The following is a 26,122-nucleotide window of genomic DNA, read 5'->3' as shown; positions in this document are numbered from 1 at the left end:
TCTGGGAGCACACGGGCAGGCGGGTGGGAGAACCAAGGGCTCCTCGGGTGCCTGAGCCCCCTCCTGCTTTACCCTGTGGGATCTCCACCTTCACGAACTGTGGGCGAGGAGAAGCCACAGGCTTTGGAGACATCCTCACTGAGCCACCAGCGCTCTATTCCCACGAGCACTGGCTTGCTCCCAGCTCTGCACTTCTCCCCAAAATGCACCCCAGGAGCCCAGCACGCTCTGCAGTGAGCTCCTGCGGGGCAGGACGCTCCCGTGCAGACCCCAGACCCTGCAGGCAGTGCTGCTGGCATGGCCCACGTGGCAACCCTGCTGGCACGGCCCACATGGCATCCCTGCTGGAGGGCTCCTCCACCTGCACCAACTCATGGAAAGGAGCCTGAAGTGACCTGGTAAACGTTTCGTTGCTGCTGATCCCCCATCAGACAGGCTACAGCTTTGGGGAGCTACAGGCTTACACAGCCACCTGCTCGTACCCAAAAGGAAGGAGGAGATGATGAAAGCAATGTCCCAATGCCACTGGAGCCTCCTCTCTTCCCCAAGGTCAGTGTTTGCACGGGCACAGCCAGCCCCTTGGCTTCCACAACATCGTGCTGCAGTTGCTGTTGGCCCAGTCTGTACCCTGAGAAATGCCACCAGAAAAACCTCAGCACACAGGGCCTGACACTTCAGAGAAGCTCTTTTCTCTGAAGTTATAACTCAACAGAAAAGCTTCGTGCTGCTTGTCTTTCCAGTGCTGCTGAGCTCCCAACCCTGCCAGGGCAAGAGGCCTGGCCACCAGGTGAAGCATGGCTCCGTGGAGGGCTCCAATTCGAACGCATGTGTGGGTTTCATCGCCACCTGAACAAGCCACCACCATCAACACCACGTTTTAGAAAGCAAGAGAGAGCAAACTCCCAGGAGCAGAACAAGTTCTCAGCACTGAAGATGATTTCCTCTTTCAATATTATTCTTCTGAAGTTGTAATACCCACTCAAGTGTGCTAAGTTCAAGAAGAAGCCAAATTATTCTCAGTTTGGCTGACATGACTGAGGAACAATTCCTCTGAAGCTGCTTGCTCCATTATAAGATCCGGATTTGGCATACATAAAATCCCATTACACCTCGAACAGGCTGCTGACAGACACTCTTGGGGGAAAGGAACATTCTGGACAATTTTTGTTAAAACCCTAAATGAAAAGCAATAGCTACAGTTTTGATCATCATCTCCATTTTCATTCAGCCTTAGACCTAACAGTGAATCATTTCACTTTTTTAGGAGATGCTGTGTCTTGCCGTGCCTGACGCACCCCCAGCACTGGGGGCACCGCAGCATGCACCCCATCGCAGGGCCGCAGGGGGGGCACCGCTGCCACTGCCCCCCCGGGCCTTCAGCCACTCGTGTGCCAGCCCATACAGCTAAGGTGAGCCCTCCTGCAAATTACAGGGCTTGTGAAAGCACAGCGCTCAGAAAATCCTCCACTTCTGTATCTGCCACCTGTGCGTGCTATAAAGACAACATTCCCAGCTCCTGTGGTTTTAAAGAAAAACATCCCAAACATCAATTCATACAATATTGGAAGCAAAACCACTCTCTATGGCAACCTGAAAGGTCTTAATTATCCATGCAGGTGGCACAGGGAGCAGCCCTGAGGCACACAGCGCTGGTAAACTTGGCTTTTCATAGTAGGTATTGAGAAAAAAAATCTCATTCAATCCCTTGAGAGTTCAGGCAGCTCTTTCATTAGCAAAAGATATTCTTGAACTCCCTGCACAATCTGAAAGACTATTATATTTGCAACTTAAAATCCATCTGAGTGTCTTAACTAGTAGGGAGCAGGGAGGAGAAGAAAGAATTAAATCCACATTCAAACACGAGAAAACCCGTTCCCGTAGCAACGGCAGAGTTTGAGGATGGCTCTCAGATGCCATGGGTGTAGAGGTATTTCGCATACAGACTTCTGCTGATATCCATCACCTGGAGGACACGACAAGGAGAAGCACGGGCAGACTGCCCCACACCTTGCACGCTGGAGGAGCGCACAGCCAGGCTGCGAGGGGAGCCGGCACCGCGCCCCGGGGAGGCCAGGAATTAAGGGAAGTTTCCAAGAGAAAGCAGTCTGATCTGGCAGGAGCTCCAGGGGTGCCGCTGCAGAAACAAACTGGTTTTTGAAGCTTTGTTCTGATAGCAGGGAATAAACAGAGGGACCAGTGCCATCTGCAAAGAGCAAGTGTTTAAACACCACTGATCTGGTAATTTTCTCTAGGGAAAAAGCTTTCAGATGGGCATACGAGAAGCAAAAGTTACCAGTGCGTGAACGTTTCCCTTGGGAATCATCAGCAGCCCTCCTGTGAATTCCTGACCAGCCAGTGATGCAGTATTCAGGCATCAGTATTTCTACTGATATAAAGACCAGGAAAAACACAACCTTAACCTTCTGCAGGATCAGCCTGAAGTCAACCCTCAGGTCAAAACTGCTGGGTGACTACAGCTGGGTCACTACAGAGAGGAAAGCTCCTTTTTATCCCAAAGTAATCATGATAATGCTATGCATGATAATGCAATGCAGCCCTTTGGTTTCACTCCTGTTAGACTTGGATATTTGTTTTTCAGCTGGCTCAACCCTGAGAGTGACCCGGCATTAGCACAGAACAAGCCTGGGAACAACAAATATGCTGTCCCACTTGCTCTTTCAACAGGGCCCACGCTGCCCCTCGGCCGCATCGAGCCGGCGCCCACACTGATGTGCCACGCACCCCACGGGAATCTGCGGGACCCAGCACCCACGCGGAAAGAGTCACACGTCACGGATGAACTGATCTCAAAGGACTCGGAAGCTTTGCCTCCCACAGCACCCGTGTTCTCTGGAGGCTTTCTGCACAAGCTTAGACCAAGTTTATTGGATAAAACTCAGAAGTCTGCCACAGAAGTCTCTTTTTTGGCACATGTGCTGGCAAGAAGACGAGCGCGTGGTCCTGCGGTGCTACCAGGGGCAGGTGCAGCCACAGCGAAGACAGGACATCTCTGGAGACAACCCCTCACCATCCAGCTGCAGCTGCCAGAAAAACCACCAAAACCCCGCTTGGAGGATCAGCTCCAGCATGTCGGGATTCCTGGTTCACACCAGCAAGGGAGCTCCAAGCAGCCCAGCATGCTGCGCAGGGAATGTGACGGGTTTTAGGGGCTACAAACTGGTCAGTAAATGCTGATTTTGGAAGGACTGACCCAGCTTCTGCATATAACTGCGTCACATTAGCATTGGCAGAGCCTTTGTCTCCCTCAACAGAAATGCTCATCCTGCGGGAGCCCTCGCATGTTTCAGGAGATGTGCCCCACGGAAAGCCTCACTGCATCACACCCACCTGAGGCCCACCAACACCTCAGTACGCGCAAAGTGCAGCCTGGTTTGGCTGCTACTACTCAGCTGTGTTACATGGCAGCCTCACACCATCGTCTCGGTGAAATCAGGGTTTCCATCTCAAAGCCTGCAGGACTACAGCCCAAGAGGCTTTATACAACCCCAGACCAAGTAAAACCACCCACACAGATCAAGGAAGCTCTTCCTGCACACCCTCACCACATCTACAAGAAAAACCTTCTGCAAGTTTTATTACCAGTTTCTAGTAGCAAGTCTGGAGCAAGGATTTCTTTAAGCGAGAAAAAAAAATACTTGAAAGAGCAAGCAGGAGTGAAAGCTGCCATCTTTCTGCAGGCTGCAGCAGAAACTTCCCCTCAATGACAGCATTTTGACCTTCCTTGCCTAAAAAAGGTTCATCAGGAACCGTTGCTCAGCTGATGCACAGAAGCTCCAGAAATCTAACCTCTCCCACCGGGTGCAGACAGCTACAATTCATCCCCAGCATTTGAGGCTTCACTGCTGCGTCAGATTGTCATTTGAATGGTGCAACCTTGGGGGAGCAGCAACGAACTCAGGGCAGATGAGAAAAAAGGGCACAAGTGAAGAAAACGGAAGGCAGCAAAGATCAAAACTGGCTCGGACAGCAGATGGGAGCTCCAGCCTCCCTCTGTGTGCAGGCTGTGGTCAGGGGCACCAGTTCCTCAGCACCTCAAGGCTGCATCTGCAGCGTTTGCTCAGCACCAACAGGACAAGCAGGACTGAGGCCTTGAATGGAGCAGTTCAGCAAACCTGGCCGTGGCTAAGGAAGGGACAGAGAGCAAGCTCAGGACTACGGTCAGCTTATAGAAACGGCTCCCAGCAGGCGGCGGGCCCTGATGCCCAGGGAGCAGCATCCTGCTCCTTCACTGGTATCCGTGCTGGGGGGAACAGTCCCCGCAGCTCCCCCACGCTGGCCCAGGGGTGCGCCCTGTGCTGTGGCAAGAGGAGGATGGATCACTCACGTCAAAGGGAAGACGGACCGAGTCGAAGCAGAGCGAAGGATGGGATTGAAGTTGCCCGATTAGGGGAGCGTCCCGGGTACTGACAGGCAGGCAGCGTCCCCAGGGACACAACTCAAGACAGCTCGTCGCGAGCGCGGGTACAGAAGTGGGAGAGCAATTAGGAGGAACAGCAGCGAGCTTCTCCCCCTCCAGCCTTCCCACTCACGAGCACCTTCCTCCGCGCCAGCAGCCGCTCGCAGCCACCCCGCAGCCCCTGGCCAGGGCTGCAGGGGGCTGCTGGCCCCGCCGGTGGCCAGGGACACACGACTGGCAACCCGATGCTGCCGATGGAGACACAATGCAGAGCCACCAGCTCGCCAGCCCTGGCTGCAAACTGGGGGCCAGTGCTGCAAGCAGAGTCTTGCTTCCACAGAGCGCATGCAACGTGCCGGACGGCGGGCGAGGAGGCAGCAGGAGGGGAATGCTGCCCAGGGAACACAGGGAGCCCCGCGCTGCCCAAGCAGCAGCCGGCTTACAAATCCTGAGCCGCTCTTGTAGCGAGCTTTATTGCAACAGGGTACGTCTGCTTCGGCCCTGACGTCCCAGTGCAGGATGGAAGGGAGGCCAAACCTATGCTGCCAGCCAGGTGGAGCCCAGAAGAGCGATGCTCCAGCACTGAAAATGCAACTAGAGCCAGAATCCCCACGTGGCAGCAAGGAGAGGCTGAGCATGACACCAGGTCCTCTGCCAAGAGAAGAATCCGGGCTGCTTTGCAAGGGAAAAACTAGGGACAAAGCCTTCGACAAAACCACCAAAGACTAAGCATATGCCAGACTTCCCTTTTACTGCAGAATTTCCAGGAGCAGGGAGCCCAGGGTGTCCAGGCTCTCGCACGCTGCCTGTCTGCAGCAGCTCAACACCTCTCCTGCAGCCTCCATCACAGCCCCTACCCCAAAACCTCCTCAGCACAGGGACAAGCAGGACCCTGAGAAGGATGCGCAGTCACACCCAGCATCGATGCTCACGCTGTGCCAGGCACCAAGCACGACTGAAGTTCACAGTTGTTAACAAGAACCTCCGGGCTCCAGAAATAGCTTTGGGGAAGCAATACCACAGATCAAACCTCAGAGCTCACAAGGGGACTTCACGGCTGGCACCGCACTGCAGCTTCCTGCTCTCCCATGAGCGGGGAGGACGGCGCCGAGCTGAGCTGCCCGAGCAGCACACGTACATGCTCAGAGGAGAGCTAAGCTTCCAAAGTGCTGGTGTGGCCGAGCCACTGAGCTGTGTTTGCCTGAGGAAATGGGGAAAACAGCAAATGGACACCACAGTTCTGCACTAGATGGACACTGGAGCCTTTTTCTCTACCATTTTGCAAACCTGGGAGCAGAAGCCTGCTGTCCTTGAGTTCCCTTTGCTTCCAGTCCGGTCCCACCTACCCGCTGCCCCAGGCCCAGCCTGGCTCTGGCTTCCCTAAAGCCATTACTGCAAAGCTGAACCCAGAGGCTACAGGAATACACTGCACCCAGGCTGTGCGCTGCCATCTTCCCTCATTTTATTTTCTGTTCTTCTGCCTTGATATGAAGTCATGTGTTCAAGTTATCAGAGAGCTGGAAGTGAGTCAGCACAGTAAACCACAGCCTAAGAATGTAACTAATTAAAACTATTCACTCAAACCAGCATGCTCCAAAATATTCCAGACCCTAAACAAAGCCAATTGCATCAGCGGGACGCAGCAAGTAACGCCGGTACGCTGGCTCCTGTCTTCTGCAGCAGCTTGTTCTAAGAACCAGCCACACGGCAACACAACAGCCAGGGCTTCGGTGTCAGGGCACCGCGCTCCTCAACAGACATCAGGTGTTGACTTTTGAGAGTTTTACTTCATCCTCGGTGACTGCAGAAGTCGTGCTTCAGTTGTGGGAACACTTGAAGCCATTACCAACACCTGAAGGAGCAGAGGGCAAAGAGCAGCATTTGTATGAGACTGAACAAGCCGGTGACTTCGATGCAGCAAGCCAGAGCCACAGCACAAATAAGCTGTACTTCCATCCCCGGTCTGTGCACGATGAACACGGTGGAGTAGGTCAGGCAAACACCTTGCTACCTTTACTGTATTTATCCTCCCACTCTCTTTTTAAGAGGCCGGAGTATAATTTGCTCACTGAGGCTAAGGGACCCCAAGGTTACACAGGCAGATTGCGGCAGAACAGGGAACTGAGCTACAGCATTCCCAAAGCCCAGCAGCAACGCCTTCCCCAGGCCTGCTGCAACTCCTGGGGACTGGGGAGGACCTGAATGCTCCTCTGCCACCACACAGTGCTGCTGGGGTGCAGGGAAGTGCTGTGCCATTAAATGCTGGGACGTCTGCTTGCAAAGTGGTGCCCAGAGGATCAGATCTCAGGAGCTGGTAGGAGCAGAGCATGCTGCTGTAGATGCTCATGGGAACGAGGCTGCCTCAAGTCCTCTCCCCGCAGAGGCACAACCCCAAAGCCTTGGGAGACCCCCACACCCCAAACATCACAGGCTGCGTGCAGATGGCACCTTCTGTCCACACAGGCAGCTGTCTGGTGACTCAAATCAAGGCTCCTTACACACCAAATATACCCGTTATGGAGCACGGGAACAGGCAAAAGCGACAGTTTTTTATCACTAACTTACGTGAATAAGAAGTATTTAGTTAAAGACCTCTCTACTGCAGAGAACGCTTCCTTTACGCAACTGAGATGAAATATGAGAGCATGAAACCAAATCCAGCAAGTGCAATGGAGCTGCAGCAGCTCAGGGACGGTGGCAGAGCTTGCCAGCAGACACCGTCTGCAAGAAGCCTTCAGCACAGCCTCCCCAGGCCGGAGATGCTCGCTGAACTCACCCGCACACGGTAATGGGGGAAGAGGAGCAGACGACTGACTTACAAGAACTGTAACGTTTCTTTGCCATTAAAATTCACAGATGTGGGGGTGCTTTCTCACAACATTCATCTCTCTCCCAACCAAGATACAGCACGAAGATCCAGGACTCTATGTGAGATCTGTTGTTTAATAAATACAAGCATGCAATAGGAGCTGGGTCACACTAATAAACTTTGGCTGTAAATAACTAACCATCCAGCTACAAGTGCTGCAAGAATAACATCAGACAATTAAACGGGACTTCTAAAAATAGACAACCTGACCTGCTACCACTTCTATCACCCCGGCTTTCCCTGCAGAGAAGCTGCTAAAGTTGTGTCAAACCTCAAAATATTTCTTCTTGCAGCTGAAGCAGTGCAGATTCTGCAAGGGATCCACCCCTTCCTCAATCCAGCTCACTCACAAGTCTTCACAGAAAGAGAAATCACTACACAGCAGGCCAGAAGCACAGAGATAGATGGATATTGACTGCAGTAACAACAGAAGTGATAGGAAAAGCTGCAAAACAAACGTGGCTGTAGCCAGCCAGAGACTTCACGCAAGATGCATTTGCCCCAGCCCCATTTGAGAAGCCGGCAGCCAGGAAGGAGCAGGCAGCACTCGCACCAACGCCTGGCGGCTGATGAATTCGGCTGCCCTCAGGAGAATCTGTGAAGAAGCGAGGAGCTGGAAGCCTTGAAGCCAGGCTGTCGGTGCCTTCCGTTGACTTTTTCCAGCCAACTAACGCAGGCAAGCGGAGCTCAGCACAGCCCTGGCCAGGGACTCCTGCCCACGTGGGCTGTGCCAGGCACCCACTCGCGTTGAGCTGCCTTGAAGGAGCGCTGTGTTTCACGTGGATGGGTTTCGTTGCTCTCATCAGGATGTCAAGAAGACAGACCAGCTTTGTGATCCCACACGCTGGGTGCCGTTACCTCGGGTTTTGCAATCTGCGTGCTGTGTTACTTCAGCCAGGAGGCCACGCACAGCTACACCAGTCTTTGAGCTTTTACAAAAACAGAGGTCAGCTCTGAGCCTGAAGTAACATGTATGCTCCTGGGTTGTGAAGGACCAACAGAGCACCGCATGCAGCAGGTATGCTATTACACTGCTTTGGAGCAGGCTGACGAACACACAGCCCTGCAGCACAACACCATAGTCCAAGGAAATAAGCTGAACTACATGGAAAGGTTTCATCCAGGTACGGTGACACCCCCAGGCTGAGCACCAGCTCCCCTTGAAAGGCAGGAGAGGCGCTCCATGCCCCAGCTGGCCACCCAGGGTGTACCCCTGCACCAGTCACATACATGCCAACAAGTTTAAAAAAAAGTTTGTGACTACACCCTACACACAAACATCTGCAGTGTGTGTGGTTAGATCCTCATTTAAGCTTCTGGCTTGTTTTGAAGTCTGCTCTACAGCCTAAAGGGCACAGAGCGAAAGTGAAAACTCAGGTTCTGGATCGGACTCAGAACACAGCAATACTGTGGGGTACAACAGCGACACGGCCGAGCCCCAGCCACTGTGGCCAGGGGACACTTCAAAGAGCAACCCCATTAGCTGGTGCGAGGGGAACATGCTGAACATCGGTGCTGCCAGGGTGAAGACAGAAAGCCCCCCATCCCACCCAAAGGCAGAGGAACACTGGTGACAAGTGGGGCCCATGTGCCCACAGCAGCACCAGGACAGGCGTGCATTATCGCAGCGCAGGAGCCAGAGATGTCACAGGAGAAACAAGCGGCATCCCGCACTTCTCCCTCAGCTCTTCCACACAAAGCAGGGTAATTAACACGTCCTTCTTGCTCCCTCCAAAGCCAGCAATAAGGCAATTATGGGATGTTATTTGACAGCACAGCTGAGATCTGCACCTTGGAAGAGGGGTGTCAGGGGAGCAGCGCTGTAGGTGCATGGCACCAAGCAGCAGTGGCAGCAAAGCCCCGATTCTGCTCCACAGAAGCCAAAGGTTCCAGTCAAGCCCCAGCAGAACTGAATTCAAAGCAAACACGTGGATTTCAGCAGCCCACTGCTGCTGCCTGACACAGCCATCCCCATGACGTGCAGCCCCAGCAGCTCTTGCTGCAAGCTGCTTCTCCACACCGCTGTGGAGAGGGGGCCACCGGCTGCACCCCAAGTGAAGAATACCAGCTCCATTAACAGGCAAGGGGAAAGCAGTGCTCGCAGACCATCACTTCCCCTGCTATTTCAGCATGAGTTTATTACAACCCCTGGTTGGGCACAGGCATCTCTCCCTGGTTTAGCAGCACGCGTGGTACCAGCGCTGCTCCCCGCTGGCTCTGCTGGAGGACACCCGCAGCTCCTGCTCCCACCAACGGCATCAGAAATGCCGAGCCATGAGCCTCCTCAATTAAACCACTCACTTCCATGTAATGGCTTGGCAGTTCCCGTACAGAAGGGCCTGGACAGCAAATAAAACCTAAACAGGACAAGACCTGAATGCGCAATAACCCAATCAAATGGGAACAGCTGTCCTGACAGGCAGCAACCTCTAGAAGGCCACTGCAGAGTAATTAGGAGCCCAATGGTCTCCGCAGCGATGGAAAGATGAGCTCTTTATGAGGCATCCATCGGCCCCCGCTTGTTAGGGGAAAAGCGCATCAAAACCAACAGGCAAGGAAGATGAATTTAAATACAAGCAGCAGGGTTCCCGACACCTCCTTAACTACAAAACCCAGGCAATTATGCAGCAACTGCCCCAGCACTCAGGCACACACTCATGAACTCTGCTTTGCAGGGCCATTTACTTGCCCTGGAAGTTTTGTGAACAATCAGCGTTAAAAGAAACCATTTGACCCTAGCTCTTCTGAAAGCTCTTCTGAAAGGCCAGCTTAGGCCTTGTAATAAATGGATGGGTAACAGCAGCTCCTCAGAAGTCATAGGATAACAGCTAGGAGACCGTGATCCCGAGAGCAATCATCTCAAAGTACACACATGTTCCGTGGGATAAAGACACATGGGCAGTGGGTCTGGCTAGAGCCGATCGGCATTTTTCATTTGCTGTCATTCCTAAAGCCAAAAGCTTTAGCACCCCATACAACTCAGCGGAGAGCTGACAGCTATTATTTTAGAAGTCTCCATATGGACCCACTGCAGCATCTTGCAGCTCTAATTTAGGGCACAGAAGGACACGGAGGGGATGGTTGTGCTTCCATCCCACAGCCCCACCGAACAACAGAGCACTTCCCAGCCAGCTCCACAGGGCTGCAGCTACTGCATGCAAGTGACTGCGGGAGGATGGAAAGAAAAATGCTGCCTAAGAGCATATATCCCCAAAATATATCTGGGGAATTAGTTGTTTTAAAGAAGGGTGAGAAATACTTCTTCGTGCTGCTGAGGAGCGTGGAATGGAGCATCCCGGGGAGCCTGCCTTCAGCGACGGAGGGAGAAGGCACTTCTTGGTCTGAAGCACGCTGCAGCTGGTTACAGGCATCGCCCATGCCAAGAGGGAGAAGCGCAAGAGAAAGGGCACTGGCACCACACAAGTACTTGTCTACAGCGGAAGCAGGTGCAGAGGCTGGCTGAATAGGGACAGGCAGTGCTGGGCATGCCAAAACCTCCAAGCATGCTGCATCCCCAAAGCTCCGAGCAGCTTTCCCATTTGTGCATGCAGGTGCAGGGCAGAGGAGCAGTGTTTGGGGACAGCCACAGCTCTCACAGCCGCGGGGAGGCCCAGCGCAGGCTTACACCTGCAGTCCTGCTCTGAGCAAGGGCTAGCCACAGCCAGCGCCCCGCAGCACTCGTCCAAGCATCCCCACACACAGGGAGGAAGGCAGAACACCCTTGTGCCTGCAGCCTCTGCTTCCCCCTTGGGAAGTTACCAGATCGGCCATGTCATTTTGAACCCTCTCTAAATACTGACATAACACTGGGTACTCACATGATTTTCCTCTTGCTTTTTAAAGAAGTATTTTTGTTTCACTCTGACATGGTGGAATAGAAATTATAGCCAAGCAGCCTGCGATAAGGGAGGAACTTGCAGCAGAGCTGCAGGCTGGAGCGCACAGCAGCCGAGGCAGCAGATTCAGGAATAAGATAAAGCAGTGTGCCTGCAGCTAGGATGCTGCTGCCAGACAGCCCCCACATGGGGCTGCACCCACAGATACGGGGGGATGGAGGGATGCACTTCCACCCCCTTGGGAAGAGGGTACACCCTTTGAACTCCCATGGCCAGGGGCCAGGAAAAGGGAAAAGTGATTGGAATTACCAAATCACTAACATGGGGAATTATGAAGCAGGCTGGAACCCCGCAACCTGAAGGGGGTACAAATGAGGCAAGACAAAGCCCACAAATCACAGCCAGCACAAGAGAGGTGGGCAGGGACCGAGTGGTTTCCAGAACAAGAGCTCGAGGCCATCACACAGACAGCAACAGCAGGTCCCAAAGCAAACAGGCGGTGATGGGGCAGTGGGCAGCGCTCCTGGCTTGTGCCACTTACCAGGGCTGCCCTGCACAGCCCCGGCACAAGCAGCACCAAGGTACCAAAGCACAAGTTACTGTGCATAAGGCTTGTTTTGCTGGCTTTACAGAGAAGCATCTGAAAGGCAATTCAGAGGTAACTACTGGATTCAGTATTCCTTTACAAGAATCACAGCCTTATAATTTCTGCAATTAGAAAGGGAGTTCTTCTACAGTGATCTAAAATAGAAGTTTTTGTCACAAATTACTAGCTTTCACTCCCCTCATACCTGAGCTTAAACTGAAACTTAAATGGAAATTTACAGGAGAACTAGAAAGTGAGTCAGTCTACCCTTCGCAACAGTCATTTATTTTCATCCTCTTGGATTCAGATAATAGTAACACTAGAGAAATTAAGTTTCTTCAAGATTTCCAATGCCTAGAAGAGAGGAGCGGGTTCTGCAGGAGGCTCTGCCACGTTGCTGAGCTGTCAGCAGCGCTGCCCAGGGATGCTGCGTGCAGCTCCTGCAGGCAGGCAGGGGGAACATCCCGCTGCCCCCCCCCCGTGCCAGACGCCTTCCCCGCCAGTGTCAGGGAGGTAGCGTCAGCACATTGGCACAGCGCTATTATCCCATTTTTCCTGCCCACACAGGAAGCAGCTCTCACACCTGCCTGAGGAAATGGCTAAACCAGATCAACAAGACGAGCCCCTTGCCCAGTCACTTGTTGTTTGGGCCAAACTCTAGCCCAACTGAGGGCAAAGGACTTTTCTCTTCTGAAGTGAGCCATGCTGAGGCCAAAACAGCTGGAGATTTCTAACATGTATTTAGGACAGGAACAGCAACCACTTGCAGAAAAGCCTCAGCAAAACAATTTTTATTTTATTTTTTTAAAGGATAAAAAAGCAATGTTATCAATTAGAAAGACCCATGCAGAAAGGCTCCAGAGCAAGCTGAGGAGGTGCCACTGAGGAAAGCCAGCCCTGTGCTCTCCAGAGCCCAGCAGAGCAGAGTGGCCCAGGACAGCCCACGAGCCCCCTGCTCCTGGGACAGGGCCACCTCTGCCCCCTGCAAACCCTCAGGACAGGGCTGTCACCTCCCATGCCCTGACCCACCACAGGCAGCTGTCTGCCCTTGCCCACTGGCCAGATGGGTGCGGGGAGCCTGGAGCCTCTCACTGCCAGCTCGAGGCCACGAGCTCGTTTTCTTGTGCTGGCGACGCTCAGCGTCACCTTGGGCTAGCTGACGACACAGGCAGAAACACAAAGTTCACAGAATGCATTTCAAAGCACTTTATTTTCAATCGGCAGCAGAGATGAGATTCAGAAAACATGCTGCAAAGCTTCCTATGCCTGTACGCATCTCCTGAGTATTTGGGTCAACAGAGGGACTGCTGTTAAAGAAAAAAATGGTTTTACGTATACGATGAAGGAGAATTTAATTCTGCTCCAAGGTTGAGACAAGCAAGCCATTCTTCATGCAGCTTTTGATGACAGCATTTGTCCACAGCCCAGACAAGTATTTTCTTCTCTTACATCAGGATAAGAACACCAAAACAAATGAATTCAAACTCTAAATTGGTTGGCATTAAAATAGGTATTCATAGAGTTTTGGGGAAGGAAGAAACTTAAGCTGTACAGTTTGAAGTTACTTTAGAAGAAATTCTCTACAAGGGTTTAGTACTCAACAGAAATGCAAATCACCATAATGGTTTCCTAAGCAAATGAGCTATTGTTACATTTTTCCAGTCCAGCAGCATCTTGCTCAGAAGATCTAATAGCAGCCCTACTGAGCAGCAGCTAATTAAAGCCTTTCCTCCTGCCAAAAGCACAGATCCAGAGTCTCTAAGTGACCCAATAAGTGAGACTTTTTCCACCTCGGAAGCCCCAGGAGACACCAGGTCAGCTCTGCTCTGACCACTGCCACATCTGCGCATCTGCCCACACCCTGCCCGCCAAGGAGTAACACGGGCCGATGTCCTGGCACATCTCACCCTGCCCTTGGCTACGTGGCACAGGGGCAGATTCAAGGACACCTCTCTCACTAGCCTCCCGCCTTCTGCAGCCCCCCCATGGATGCTGAGGACAGAGGGGACACCCCACCCTGGAGCAGAGCTCACATCCCACTGCCAGCAGGGCTCACACCTTGCCACATGTCCCAGCAGCGAATGCACATCTCAACTGTGAGCCCTGCAGGGTGCCCTTGGGAATGGCCTCCCCAGAGCCCACCCTGCCCAAACCCCTGCTCCCTCCCCAGCCAGGGGCTTCAGTGCCCAGCCTAGCCCAGCCACCCGCCGCACGCCTGCGGGCTGCCTGTGTGCCATGTGGCCGGGGAGCCCCTTCCTTCCTCCACGGGCAGAGGAAGCCATGCCGGGAGCCCTTCCTGCTTCCCCTTCCCCTGCTGGCCCCACAGCTGCAGCCACTGGGGTCGGCCCTCAAGACATATGCTCCCCGGGGCAAGGAGCATCCTTCAGCCCACCCCATGCACAGTGGCACAGAGAGGGTCCAGGTGCCTGAAGAGGTCCAAGGATGAGAGAGAAAACTTGAGGGTGAAGTAAGACCTCCTCTGCTTCTGCACAAAAGTTCTGCTTCCACCACACAGCCACCCCGCAGAACACCACAGCTGTGGTGAGGGACAGGGCTGCCTCCCTCCCACTGGGAGGAGATGGCATCAAGGAGGTGACACCACAGTAGAAGGCTTCTGGGACAAACATGTGCCAGGCTCTGAAGGGGACGGCTTGCAGGACGAGCTGCCAGGCCATGGGAGTGCAGATGCTGATGTCTGAGGCAGGGAAAGCCCCAGAAGCAATCTCTGAAATCAGCTTCTCAGCTGCCATGAAGGTCACTTCGTTTCACTCTGGAGAATAACTCGCTACTGCTACAGACCTACAAGCCTCATTTCCAGAAGACTTTGGCCCTGAGGCACCTCTCCATCAAAGACGAATGAGTAAGATAAATTTGGAAGTTAATGGACTGAGCTATTTGAGACAGTCCTTAGCTGCATGATCACACAAATGTGAATTAGTTTGGTTTTACAACCATTCCTAGGGCTGCAAACAGAAAAGCAGCAATCTCCCATGGCAGATGAGGGAAATAGGGAGCAGAGGTCTCCTGCTCCAGCCCCAACTCCCCCTGTGCACAGACGTCCCCTCTGGGCAGTGCTGGGCTCTCAGCAGCTCTCTCCACTTGCAATTCCAGCTGCTGCATGAGAGGGCCCTGATCTCCAACCAGCCCCCAAAAGCCAGTTATTCCATGAACTCTCCAGATACTAAATGAGCCTGGAGAAGTTGATAACCCCTACTTTAATGACTGCTCTCCTGAAGAGGCCCACACAAAGGCTGAAGCAAACACCAAGCCTCCAGCAGATGTAACCTCCACATGACAACATAGCAGAGGTCGCTCCACAGCAAAAGCAGATTCCAGAGCCCGACACCAGCCTATAAATAACAGCCCGGAGAGTTATTTCAAGCTGCGCATGAATCTTCCATCAGTACAGGGAGGTGACAACGTGCCGACTGTGCCTGAAGGCGCCTGAGCTCCAGCATCATGGTGGAGACGAGAGCAGCTGAGACCACGCCACGCTCCCAAAGCTCGCCGGCACCACCGCGACCCCAGTGCGTGCTGCTTGGTGGGAGAGGCACCCACTGGAGCGGGGACAGGGGCTGCACCGCTCCTACCACCTAGGCAACCTTCAGCCTTCTCTTCTTGGCTACCCTAGGGTACTGGCAAGCTATGGAGTACTTCCAAGTATTCCTGAACTAAGGCAAAGCATGGACTGTAAAAAATGGAAAGAAAGAAAACCTAAAAACAAATTACTCAGCCTCTTTGGGTAGGCACAATATTAACAATCTTGACAAGCGCCATCATTTTGCTTACAAGGCAAGTGTTAACAGTCCCCGCCAAGTGAAACACCAAAATGTAATGATCTCTGAATCAGCCTCTCCCCAAATCATTGCACTGATAAAGGCAGCAGATCTGGTGGTAAATAATGACTTTGCACTGCGTCAGGAGCTAATCCACTCAGTGATGCAAATTAAATTCGTGGGCCACTTCCCCCTCACTCCAGCTTCTCACTGATATTATAGAACAGCCTTCGTACTGACTCCTGACTTCACAGCGATGTCACTGAGCAGAGTTGCATTAAGCCATTCACAAGAGCCAGGATGACTTTCCCTCCTCTTCACAACCGCACTTTCTCATTCTTCTGCTATAATTGGAAATCATGAAAATGCATTTGTTCATGCACTAGGAGTGTCAACTATTAAATGTGCTTGCTGTTCAGACCGTCAGAACGGAGGTATTTAGCTGTTCTCTCTAAAGGTGAAGCTGTTACTGGCGCATCACTCCACGTGGCAACAGGTGACGGGAGGAACCGGCCGGCGTCACCAAGCAGGAGACAAGGAGCGCCTGAAGGCTGCGATTGAGGCATTACAGTCTTTTTTAGCTTCACTGTTGCTGACTAAATATCAAATGTAGGAAGACCAGATCAGAGCTAAGGATGACTGAAGCTCTGAAATGCGATTCCCACCCAACAGAGTGAGGCAGAGCCATCCCGAGCAGCCGGCAGTTTCCATTGCTCTAAGGAGAGCACACGTGCTTGCCTAACCCACCTGCCCTCTGCACACATCGGCCATGAACTTGCACCAGCGACCACGAGCCCTGCTCAAGCCCAGCTGCTCAAAGAGAACTCTTGCAGAGCCACTAATTTTGCCTCTATTTCCCCAACCAGCCCCCCAGAATCACCTGCTTGGAACAAGAAAGATTTTCTTGCTCAGAGGAGTTAGCACTTCTACACAAAGAGGAAAGTTTGCAAGTAGACTGATTCTCCGGAAGACCAGATTCAGCTGGATGCAAGAGAGCCAATTTAATGGGTTGTACTGCAACGCACCTCAGGTCAGCGAGCCCAGGAGCTTGCAGATACTGTAACCTAGTACTACTACTGGGTCTTTTGGCAAGCATTGCCTGCACAGCTAGGATCAGCTGCGAGCATATTCTGCTTGGCACATCTAAACAAGATGTATAAACCTGGCACAAAAGCAAGACCAAATATGGAAGTGAATTAATGGAGGAGATGCAACTGGAGTGCACTAGATGTACAGCAGGCACCACGCCTCAGCTGCAGCAGGAAGACTTGGCCACGGTGGCACTCGTCCTCCTGTGCTACCGAAGTTAAACTCGGAACGCAGGAGGCTAACAAGGCTACAGCAGTTCACCAAACACTTGCTGACTCAAGTACCATGCTAGAACTATTTTTCCCCCACACGATGGGAAGAGCAGGACAGCTATGACCAGCTGAGGAAGTCAGCCCAAACCTCTCAAAAGCACACAGCTCTGCCTCAGGTTAGCTACATGCCACGAAGCACTGCCCAGACAGCACCGGGCTTCTGAGGGCACACGCCAGGCACGCATCCTTCCCTCAGCTGGCACATGCCAGCAGATAGATACACCACGTGGGCAGCTCAAGCATGCCCGAGCAGCAGCAAGGGGAAGACTCAAGTCTTCATTAACAGCATTTATCAGCACCTGACAGGAGAGTAGCTAGTGCTGTCCCTGCATCTGTCCAGCCTTGGGTGACTTCCAGAAAAAGAGGCACTTGGTAAGCAAGAAGAGGAATTAACGGGCTTCCAGGAACCTCTTCCCAGGAAGAGGAGGACCAGTCCTATTGCAGTTCACAATGAACATTGCATTGTGGATGAGGCGGCTGCAGGGGAACAGTCCCAAGGCGATTTATGCACTGCAGATCAGCACGTGGCCAGCAGACAGTGCCCACCGCTGCCAGCAAATACTGAGCTGAAGCACGCTGGCAGCGTTCAGCTGAACCTGCAGGAATACATCTGTCACGATTTCATGAAATGCATTTCCCTTTAGAGGGAAACAGAATCAGCTATCGGAAGCAATGGTGAGAGCTGAGCTACTGTATGAAGTGTGATCCCGTATGTGCTGGTCTTGCTTTCTCTTGTATCAATAAACAGTGAAGTAATACTCCAAAGGAAAAAAAAAAAAGGACAGCTGCTTGCAAGTTGTTGGTTTGTTTGGTTATACAGGATTCAGGTAGCCCCCTCATGCAGAGAATGTTTGAGTTTATTTTACTTCTCCAACACAGGCTGATCTAAGAACAGGAGCGATAAATCACTCACAGCCTGCGTCGAGGTAATCAGAAGAGGGCATGGCAGCGCTAACACCAAGCGGCCACAAGCCATGGAGAGCCCCGCACACCCCGGGCTGCGTGCCCACCACCTGCTGCTCATGGAGAGGGAAGGCTTCTGCTCTCCCTCCTCCTCGGCTCTGCAGGCTGCAAACCTGCAGAAGCATCTCTCACAGGGCAGCAGCTGTTGTGCGACAGCAGCTCGCGGCTGTGCAGCAGCACTGTGACCGCCACCAGGATGGGTCGGACGGAGAAGCCAAACAAGTGACCCCTAACCAGGGGAGCTGCTTGCACAGGGTCCTCCCTCCGGCTGGTCAGAGCGAGTCCTGGTCCCTGAGCACAGGCAGACACGTGGGAGGAGTGCTCGGCTCAGCGCAGGGAGCTCGCCCCCAGCCCAGCTCCGTGCGGTCAGCACAGCACCATGCCCACAGGAATCATCCCTCTGGCCCTGGCAGAGCCCACCCGGTGCTGGGCTGCCTCTGCCCTCGCACAGCACCGGTGTGAGGCTCACCAAACAGCTCGGCGGCCAGGAACACTGCCTCGCTGGGAAGTCACAGCCAGAGCCGCGACTTGCAGGAACCACTGCTGCCTAATGCAAAGCGCTTGGCTGCTACTGAGCGCCACACGGCTGGAGCTTTCCTCTCATCTCCCCCACTTCTCCTGCAGCTTTTGTGGAAAAGTTGGCTTCCCTGGCAGGCTGGGGCAGCCAGCACTGAGCAGGGCCAGGTCGCTCCTGGTGAGCTCATCAGCAGCAGTCCTGTACCAGGGAGCAGCCCTTCATGTAAGGTCTGATGGGACTGAAATGCTTCGGGGAGACTTTTGTCCAGAGGACTAGAGCATTTGCCCATCCATTTTACCTCTCTACTAGTAATCTCACCTCTCGTTTGCTTTGCCTCGGGGGGGGGTCCTGGATGAACAAGTCACCTGCCTCGCTTTGCTTTCTACAGCAAAGCTTAGAAAGCTAGGGGGGTCGTCTGTCCATGCTCTCGCCTCCCTCCTTCCTCTGCCTGGCCATCGCAGATGACATGCTGATGCCTGTCAGACAGCATACCCAAGGTTGCGCCCAGGATCGCTGTGCAAGGAGCCCTGCTTATACAGTTGTGTTTCTGTGCCTTTTCCAGAAGGTTTGTTCTTAGCAATCTGCCTTACATGGCAAGCCTTGACGAAAACAAGGAGCACGCTGCCCAGAAAACCTACGGTTACTCCTCTCCTACAGGGAGCTTGTTACTCACCTTTTCTAAATGGCTCTAATTTCTGGACTTCTGGAATAATGATTCATGAAGCCATTCTAGAGGAATTAATCGCACAGCACTGCAAACACCCTCCACTGCTGTTCCGTGTTGTCCTTCATCTTGGAGCCTTGCACCACATGCATAAGAAGGCAACCCACAGCTGGACTCTGGCAGGTCCAGCGCTCTGTTTATGTTAATGTACAGCACTAATCCTCTGCACAGCTGGTTTCTGCAGGAATAATCCACCCAAACATTTCTCTTGGGCAAAATCCCATCCCACCCACCATTACAAGCATCCCTCCTCATTACCACACACGTTCGAGGCAGAACAGGAGACAGCACTTTAACATTTCCCTTCTGATTGTGCACTTCTTAATTATGTATTCCAAGCATTTCTGCCCTGAACTAAATAACGGGCACAGTTAGAAGTTAATTTCTTAGTCACGGTGATCATGCGACTTATTTGCTGATAAATCCAAAGGGGGACTGGATAGCATTGATGAGTGTATCAAGATTTCTTAGATTTTGGTCTTCTCAAATGCATTCAGAGGGCTGAGGAGCTGTGCTTGCTGGCTGGGAGAGCAGTAACACAGCAGAAGGGCTAGCGGAGCTCTTCTAGCTCGAGTGTCTGGATAAACCCCTGCATTAACAGAATCTATACCGAACTTTGGAAGGAGATTCAACCCATCCCATCCCACACCAGAAATTAAACATGGGCGGTCTTGCCGGTTTGTGGCCCCAGTGCCTCCCACCCGCAGGTCAGTCTGCAGAGGCGAGCAGGAGCCAGATACACTGCACACCCCACCGGGCATCCCAGGCCAGCAGCAGAGCCTGGAGCAGGGAACCAGGGAGGGCAGAGCACCCTCACTGCTGTGTGGGGATGCCCTACACACACCCCAGGAGCCCAGGGAATTGGTAGGATCGCATGCAAACGAGCTAGCAGATATACGGAAAAGCCTGTGCCATCTGCTGAAAAGTCTCCTTAGGGACCGCCCAGGCATTAAACTCCCCTGGAAGGCTCAACGGCCGGAGAATCATCATCATGGAGGCTCATGTACCAGGGCGGCTTAACCTCTGCGCTGGAGCCCCAAGTGACAAAGCAGCTCACTGCAAACCCACAGCAGCCCAGGAGCCAGCTGAGACCCCCCCAGCCCAGCCTGTTTCTGACACTGGTCAGTGGCAGATACCCTAGGAAGGAAACAGCCCGCTTCGTTATCAAAGTTTGAAGATCATTTTAGGATGACAGTTATCTCAGGAGATAAGAAAAAAATCTACCATGCTAATTACGAAGGGGGAGGGCAAAGAGAAACCACTTCCACTGAGAAACTAAAACGAACCTTCTGCACTGTAAGGAGACACTGACAGGGCTTAACATATCAAGTGATCCCTGCTGAACCTGATAGCCATGGACCCGACACTGCAAGAGACTTCTGCAAGTCCAGATTTCCTTCCAAAACATATCTCCTTCCTCAGGTGCTCTTCAGAATTGCAAGCACCTAGTCCAGGAAAGAGCAGGAGTAGGGAAACCAGATCAGGCCACAGGCTTTAACGCTCATCTTTAAGGGAGACCTGACCATTCAGCCAAAATGTCCAGGGGCACATCTTCCCATTTTCCCTGTCGGCTCTGTTTTTATTCACAATTCTGCAGAACCACAGACCATCTGGCGCAGCGAGCAGGGGACCAGACTGACTTCCCCTTTCTATTTCTACCTGCTCCAATGCACTGCCCCAGCAGCCCAAGAGCGGGGCTCCCTGTGCCCATAGACTTCATTGCTACAGCACTGAGAATTGTATTACCACTGCAAGGCACACGAAAATCCTCCAAAATTATGTTTCCAATTTCTGCAGCATTATATAATTAGCATCATTTGTGTTGCAAAAGTAATTGCAGTAACATTTTTAATTAGTCTATTTGAACACTAACATTTCTCCACTGTGCATAATATGTTGACACGAAATTACTGGTTTTGAGGCAACTCTGAATGATTGGAGTTTGTTTTGCTTTTGTTTCTCACTTGCTTAATACAGTCAATAAAAGTGCACACTGAATGCCTGCATGGAGCTAATGGCGACAACCACCACCACGAGCTGCAGCTCAAGAGGCTAGAGCTGATGGGTTTCACTTCCGTCTGGAGGGCAGCACAGAGGTGGGGGAAGGAAGGGTGGGTTTTGAAGGCAGATAGCAAGAGAGAAATACTCGCTTAAAAGGTAAGCACTGACTTTCTCCAGCTACTTTGTTTTTGCATCAAGTGTTGAATTGAAAACGTATGTGGAAGTATATTTGGCATTAAGTTTGGAAAGAGAACAAATTTGAAGAGTATCTTTGCTTACCGAGCCATAGCTAGGGATAAGAAGTAAACATTTTACCCAGAAAAGTTTCTGCATGAGATCCAAGCATCCATTACCAAACGATGCTGCCTTTTTTTTTTCCCCCTTTCTCCTCTTAAGGAACCAAGATTCTTCTTTCCAAGATCTTTTCTACTTACTCTGTACACATGAAAGCAGTAACAGATGCAGGTTATTTTTTGCTTGTAAGTGAGAATCACATTACATGGCTCTTCACCTCTACACAAACACTTCTTCCCAAGTTCCCAAGGTGAAAGCACAGCCCAACAGCTGTGATGGTGACTGCAGGTTGAACAAATGCAGTTACCAGGGCAGGTGCCCTCCTCACAGTGCCTCCAACACAGCCAGCACCCTGATCCACAGAGAGACCAAGAGCTGTTTGGACAACAGAGAAATATACCCCAAGGATGGCAAATAGGGAACATTAGCAAAAAAGATGAAGAGAAAGCTTGCAGTTCACTAAATCAGCACATTCTGAGAACAAGACCAAGAACAGCATTTTCTACAGCTTTCAAATGAGTTCCCTTTCCTTTGGCATCCTCAAAACCCTTCTAAAGTTAGGGGAACAGAGACAGCAAAGTCATCAGTCGTAACTTAGCCACACACCATTCTTTCACCCAGACAGCCTGCAGATAAGACGCTTCTCTGCCCTCTTCATACGTTTCCTGGTAATGGTATCGGACAGATGGATTTCATAATCCAGGAAGGAGGTGGAGGGGAGAACACGCACCCTTTTCTCTTTGTCATTGCCGAGGTCACACGAAAGCCGGCGTACCTTGCAGCTCTGACAGATCCTTATGGCATAGCTAGAAGCCCCATCTGCATCTCCTGCTGACACGAGGCCAGCACACCGAGCTTTCCCCCCAGCAAGAGGCTGTTACAGGCAGCCCCAGGCACATCCACAGCACAGCACTGAGACCCGTGCCTTCCAGCACTGCCAGTGCCCTGGCACCGAGCCCTGACCACAGGGAGCAGCCCCACACCTCCAGGCAGCCGGCACACAGACCTGCTGCTGGGCTGAGGAAAGACATTAGCCCCAGGAGTTTTAAGATGTATGCAAGGATAAGAAGGAGATTGCACGCAAGGATAAGGAGATTAGCAAGCAATTAAGTGGCATTTGTGGTATCCATTAGTATTTCAAGCTACAAAGAGTCAGTTTCTGCAAACTTCCTGCCAAAAGTCACAAGTAATGAGCTAATTAATCTAATTATTGCAAATGCCCTAGAAAGAAATCAGGGCACAGGTGAAAACCTACTTAAGCAAGCATGGCAATAGGAAACAGCCCAGAAACAAGACAGCCATGTGCTCTAGCTACATTTCCACCCATAATCACTGAGCAATAGGATAAAATAGTTGGGGAAGTTGTTTGAGTTGAATCAAAGCTGTATTCTATAAGAGAGCTAAAAACCTAGAATCAAAGCTTACGGTAAGCCTCATGCAGCTGAAGAAAGAGAACCCTTAAGCAAAAGCTGGTCCTGAGGTTTTTCTTCTGTGCAGATTTGATTCATCTACCAAATTCAGCAACGGCTGCAGGACACCGACAGGGCACAACCCCAGCAGCCCACTGAAGGGGGAGTCACACACAGCCTGAGCAGCCGCCGCAATGGATCCCCAGTGAGCAGCCCGGTGACTTCAGGGGATGGAGCGAGGCCCCGTGCTGGGCCTGGCGCCCTGCCGCTGTGAGCAGCCATCTCCCCCCTAGGGCAGCCACAGTGCCCATGCAGATGGTGCGTGACAGCAGCACAGGGTTCGAGCTCGCCTTCCCGACCTGGAAGCGCTGTACTCGGGGACACCGCGTGCCTCCGTCGCACGGCACCAGCTGCAAGATGCTTTCGCTGTAATGAGGATCACACCCACAGGCTGAGCTACAGCTTGCACTGATCACAGCACTTGTGCCACAGGATCTCAGAACCCCGCAGAGGGGGCAGACATGGAAGTTGAGAGAGCATTGATTTTTGGAAGGTGTTTGAAATAAAGAATTGGTCTGTTTTACATGCCACAGCCTGCAAAATTTAGTGTAATACAGAAATGTAGTTTTCATGTCTGTAACACCAGAATAACCTGGAAAGTGGTTTCTTAAGGCAGAAAGATATGTTATAGACCAGTCACACACCTTTGGAAATGTCATTGAGCACAGCACACTAATGGGAATCCTACTGGTGTTACTGCAGCTTGTAAAGCCTCCTGCTTCAAGAAACCACAGGGAGGATTGCTCTGTTTAATATCTGGGGGGCAGGGTCAATTCCTGGCCAATTGCTGTGCATTAGCACATCTGAGACTACCGTTATGGGTCCCATTTACCGACCTCACACTGGAGACTGATTTAATATTAGTTAAAACATTTAAGGTTAAACCTTGGAGCAAGTGCACAATTACAGGTTTGGACAATAGTTCTCAATGGCTGGAAGAGAGACTTGAAAAGGCTCAAATTATCTGATATTGAATACTATAGGTAGAACCGAGCAAAGCACTAGAAATTACAGAGGAAGAAAGAAAAACTCCTGCCCCACCAGTAGATGACCCCCCCTCCAGCCTTCTCTACGGAACTTCAAATTTCAGAGATGCTGTGTTTGTACCAATACGCCTGCCGTGGTGCCGCATGCACCACAAGGAGAGTCAGAGAATTAATGGCTGGGTAAGCCTCAGAAGCCCCACAATGAGGTACAGGCTACACTAAACTCCTCCGAGTAACACAACTGCCCATGTATGAAACCTCAGGTACCAGTGGAAAGCATGACCGTGAAGATCACCACCAGGACATGTTTTAGCCTCCACACCTGATTTCCTCTGCTTGTCAGCACCAGCCCAGGCATTTGGAGGGGGCTTGAGACAGGTGGCAGGGGGACACTTGGTACTTTAAGGTTACACCCTTAAGCAGGTGCTGTGGATGAGCAGCAGCACCATTTAGTTTGGCCTAGAGCTTGTAAGATCATCTGCAGAGGTGCTCCCCAGAGCACCCAAGACAAAACCTTGCCACCTGCAGCCACCCCAACTCCCAGGTGCAGTACAGACAGAGTTAGCATCCGAGGCTTGGATCCCCTGTGGCACCTCACACCCTGAGTTTCAATCCTGTGCCACATCATCATCAGGGGTGCTGTTTTCTGGTCCAGATACAAGTGAAGTATGCCAAGACAGTGCCACAATAACAGCTTGAGTTGTACAGTGGTTATATTCTCATGCAAAATACCTTATCTTGGGATTCAGCCACCCGGCAAAATAAAGCTTTGCTCTAAATACTCACTAGAGCAAAATTTCAGTGCCAGCAACTGCAAGCATCAACCCTGATTGAATCACAAGCCCTGACTTTAACCTCACACAAGTGTGACTGGCACCATCACAGCCAGGATTCACTACACTGTCTGCGAGCATGCATGATGCCCCCAGCCAGGCTAGCTAGAGGAGCACCAAGCAACCAAACCAATAAAACCAGGTTAATTCATCTTAATTTCACGAGGGCTCACCATAAACCCCTAAAGAGCCCTTCCAGAATCCCGGCGCTGTCAGAACAAAGAACTCTGGTTGTAGTAACCTAGAAGCCATTGCAACATATTTCGTTATAAAGCCTCATTTTTTTCCCCAGCAACACAACTAAGCCATTCAAGTTCTTCCCGACTGCGTAGCTACGGCAGCGGACTGCCACCGAGCCGGCACGCAGCCCGCTTGCCACTATAACACATTTTCACGTTAGGTGCATTAAGAACAACAAACTTCCCTCCGCCTTTTTTTGGGGTGAGCTCCTCTGAAGCCTTGGGCACTTGTCTCCGGTAACAAAACCTGACCGGCAAGCAGCGTTAGAGCAGCAAGCGCTCGCTCGGGGGGGGTAAGAAAATGACGAAGCTGCTTCCGCACCCCGGGCACGGCGCTGCCCGCACGGCCCTGCCCGGCGCCCCCGGCAGCCCCCCCAGCGATACCCCGGCCCCTGCCCCGCGTCCCCGCCGGTGCGCGACACTCACCTTGACACTGGAAGCCCTGCTTCCCGAAGCCCCTGCGGGGAGAGAGGCGGGTGAACACCCCCGGCACCGGCTCCGCACCGCGACCACCCCTCGGGCGGCCGGGCCGAGGGGACCCCGGGGAGGACGGGAGGGGAACGGCGCCGGCAGGGGGTGTCCGGGGCCGGCCGAGGGAAGCGGCGCGGGGACGGGGCGCGAGCAGGGCTCGGGGGGCTGCGAGGGGGCGTCCCGGTCCCGGCTGGGGAGGGGGCGCACCGGGGGGACGGGAGCGGCCCGGGGCGGTCGAAGGGTCCCGGGGGGGGACCAGGGGGATGGAGGCGGGGAGGGGGGCGCGGTGCGGGCGCTCACCAGATGAAGTCGGTGCAGTGGCTGCAGAAGGTGGGCTGCTTGAAGAACCGCGCCGTGAACTTGTGGTTCTTCACCTCGTGCACGTTCTTCTGCCGCAGGGCGCCCTTGCGGGCGAAGCGCACCGGGCCCTCCTCGCCCTCGGGGCCCGGCGCCGCCGGCGGCTCGGCCATGCTGGGAACGGGCTGAGGGCTGCGGGCGGCGGGCCGGGGGCTGCGGGAGGCCGGCTCGGCTCGGCCGGGTCCGGCTCGGCCGGGTCCGGCCCGGCCCGGGCGCTGCAGCTGGGGCCGGGGCTGGCGCCGCTCGGCACCGCTGGCTGCAGCTGGCGGCAGGCGCCGACACACGCCCGGCGCGGCCCCGCCCCCTCATCTACATAACGCGGCGGCCCCGCCCCCTCATCTGCATGCCGAGCTCCTCCTCTGATGGGCAGGCCCCGCCCTCCGCTGGCGCCGCGCGGCTCGAGCCCCGCCCCCTGCTTTGCAT

General features: G+C 52.9%; 1 protein-coding gene across 2 annotated transcripts in view; it reads right to left on the bottom strand.

The window, feature by feature from the left end:
* Positions 1 to 25,827, bottom strand: part of PRKCB (protein kinase C beta) — a 119,208-nt gene extending 93,381 nt beyond the window's left edge. For both annotated transcript variants that reach the window (XM_040574215.1, XM_040574214.1), the window contains exons 1-2: positions 25,643 to 25,827; positions 25,298 to 25,329 (exon numbers count right to left, since the gene is read on the bottom strand). In XM_040574215.1, coding sequence (XP_040430149.1) covers positions 25,298 to 25,329; positions 25,643 to 25,812 — 202 coding nt within the window. In that variant the 5' untranslated portion in view covers positions 25,813 to 25,827. The remainder of the gene's footprint in view (positions 1 to 25,297; positions 25,330 to 25,642) is intronic.
* Positions 25,828 to 26,122: the final 295 nt, after the last annotated feature.

The sequence above is a fragment of the Cygnus olor genome, chromosome 15 (assembly GCF_009769625.2).
Source record: "Cygnus olor isolate bCygOlo1 chromosome 15, bCygOlo1.pri.v2, whole genome shotgun sequence".
Classification (NCBI taxonomy): Eukaryota; Metazoa; Chordata; class Aves; order Anseriformes; family Anatidae; genus Cygnus; species Cygnus olor.
This window is presented reverse-complemented; position numbering and strand designations above follow the sequence as displayed.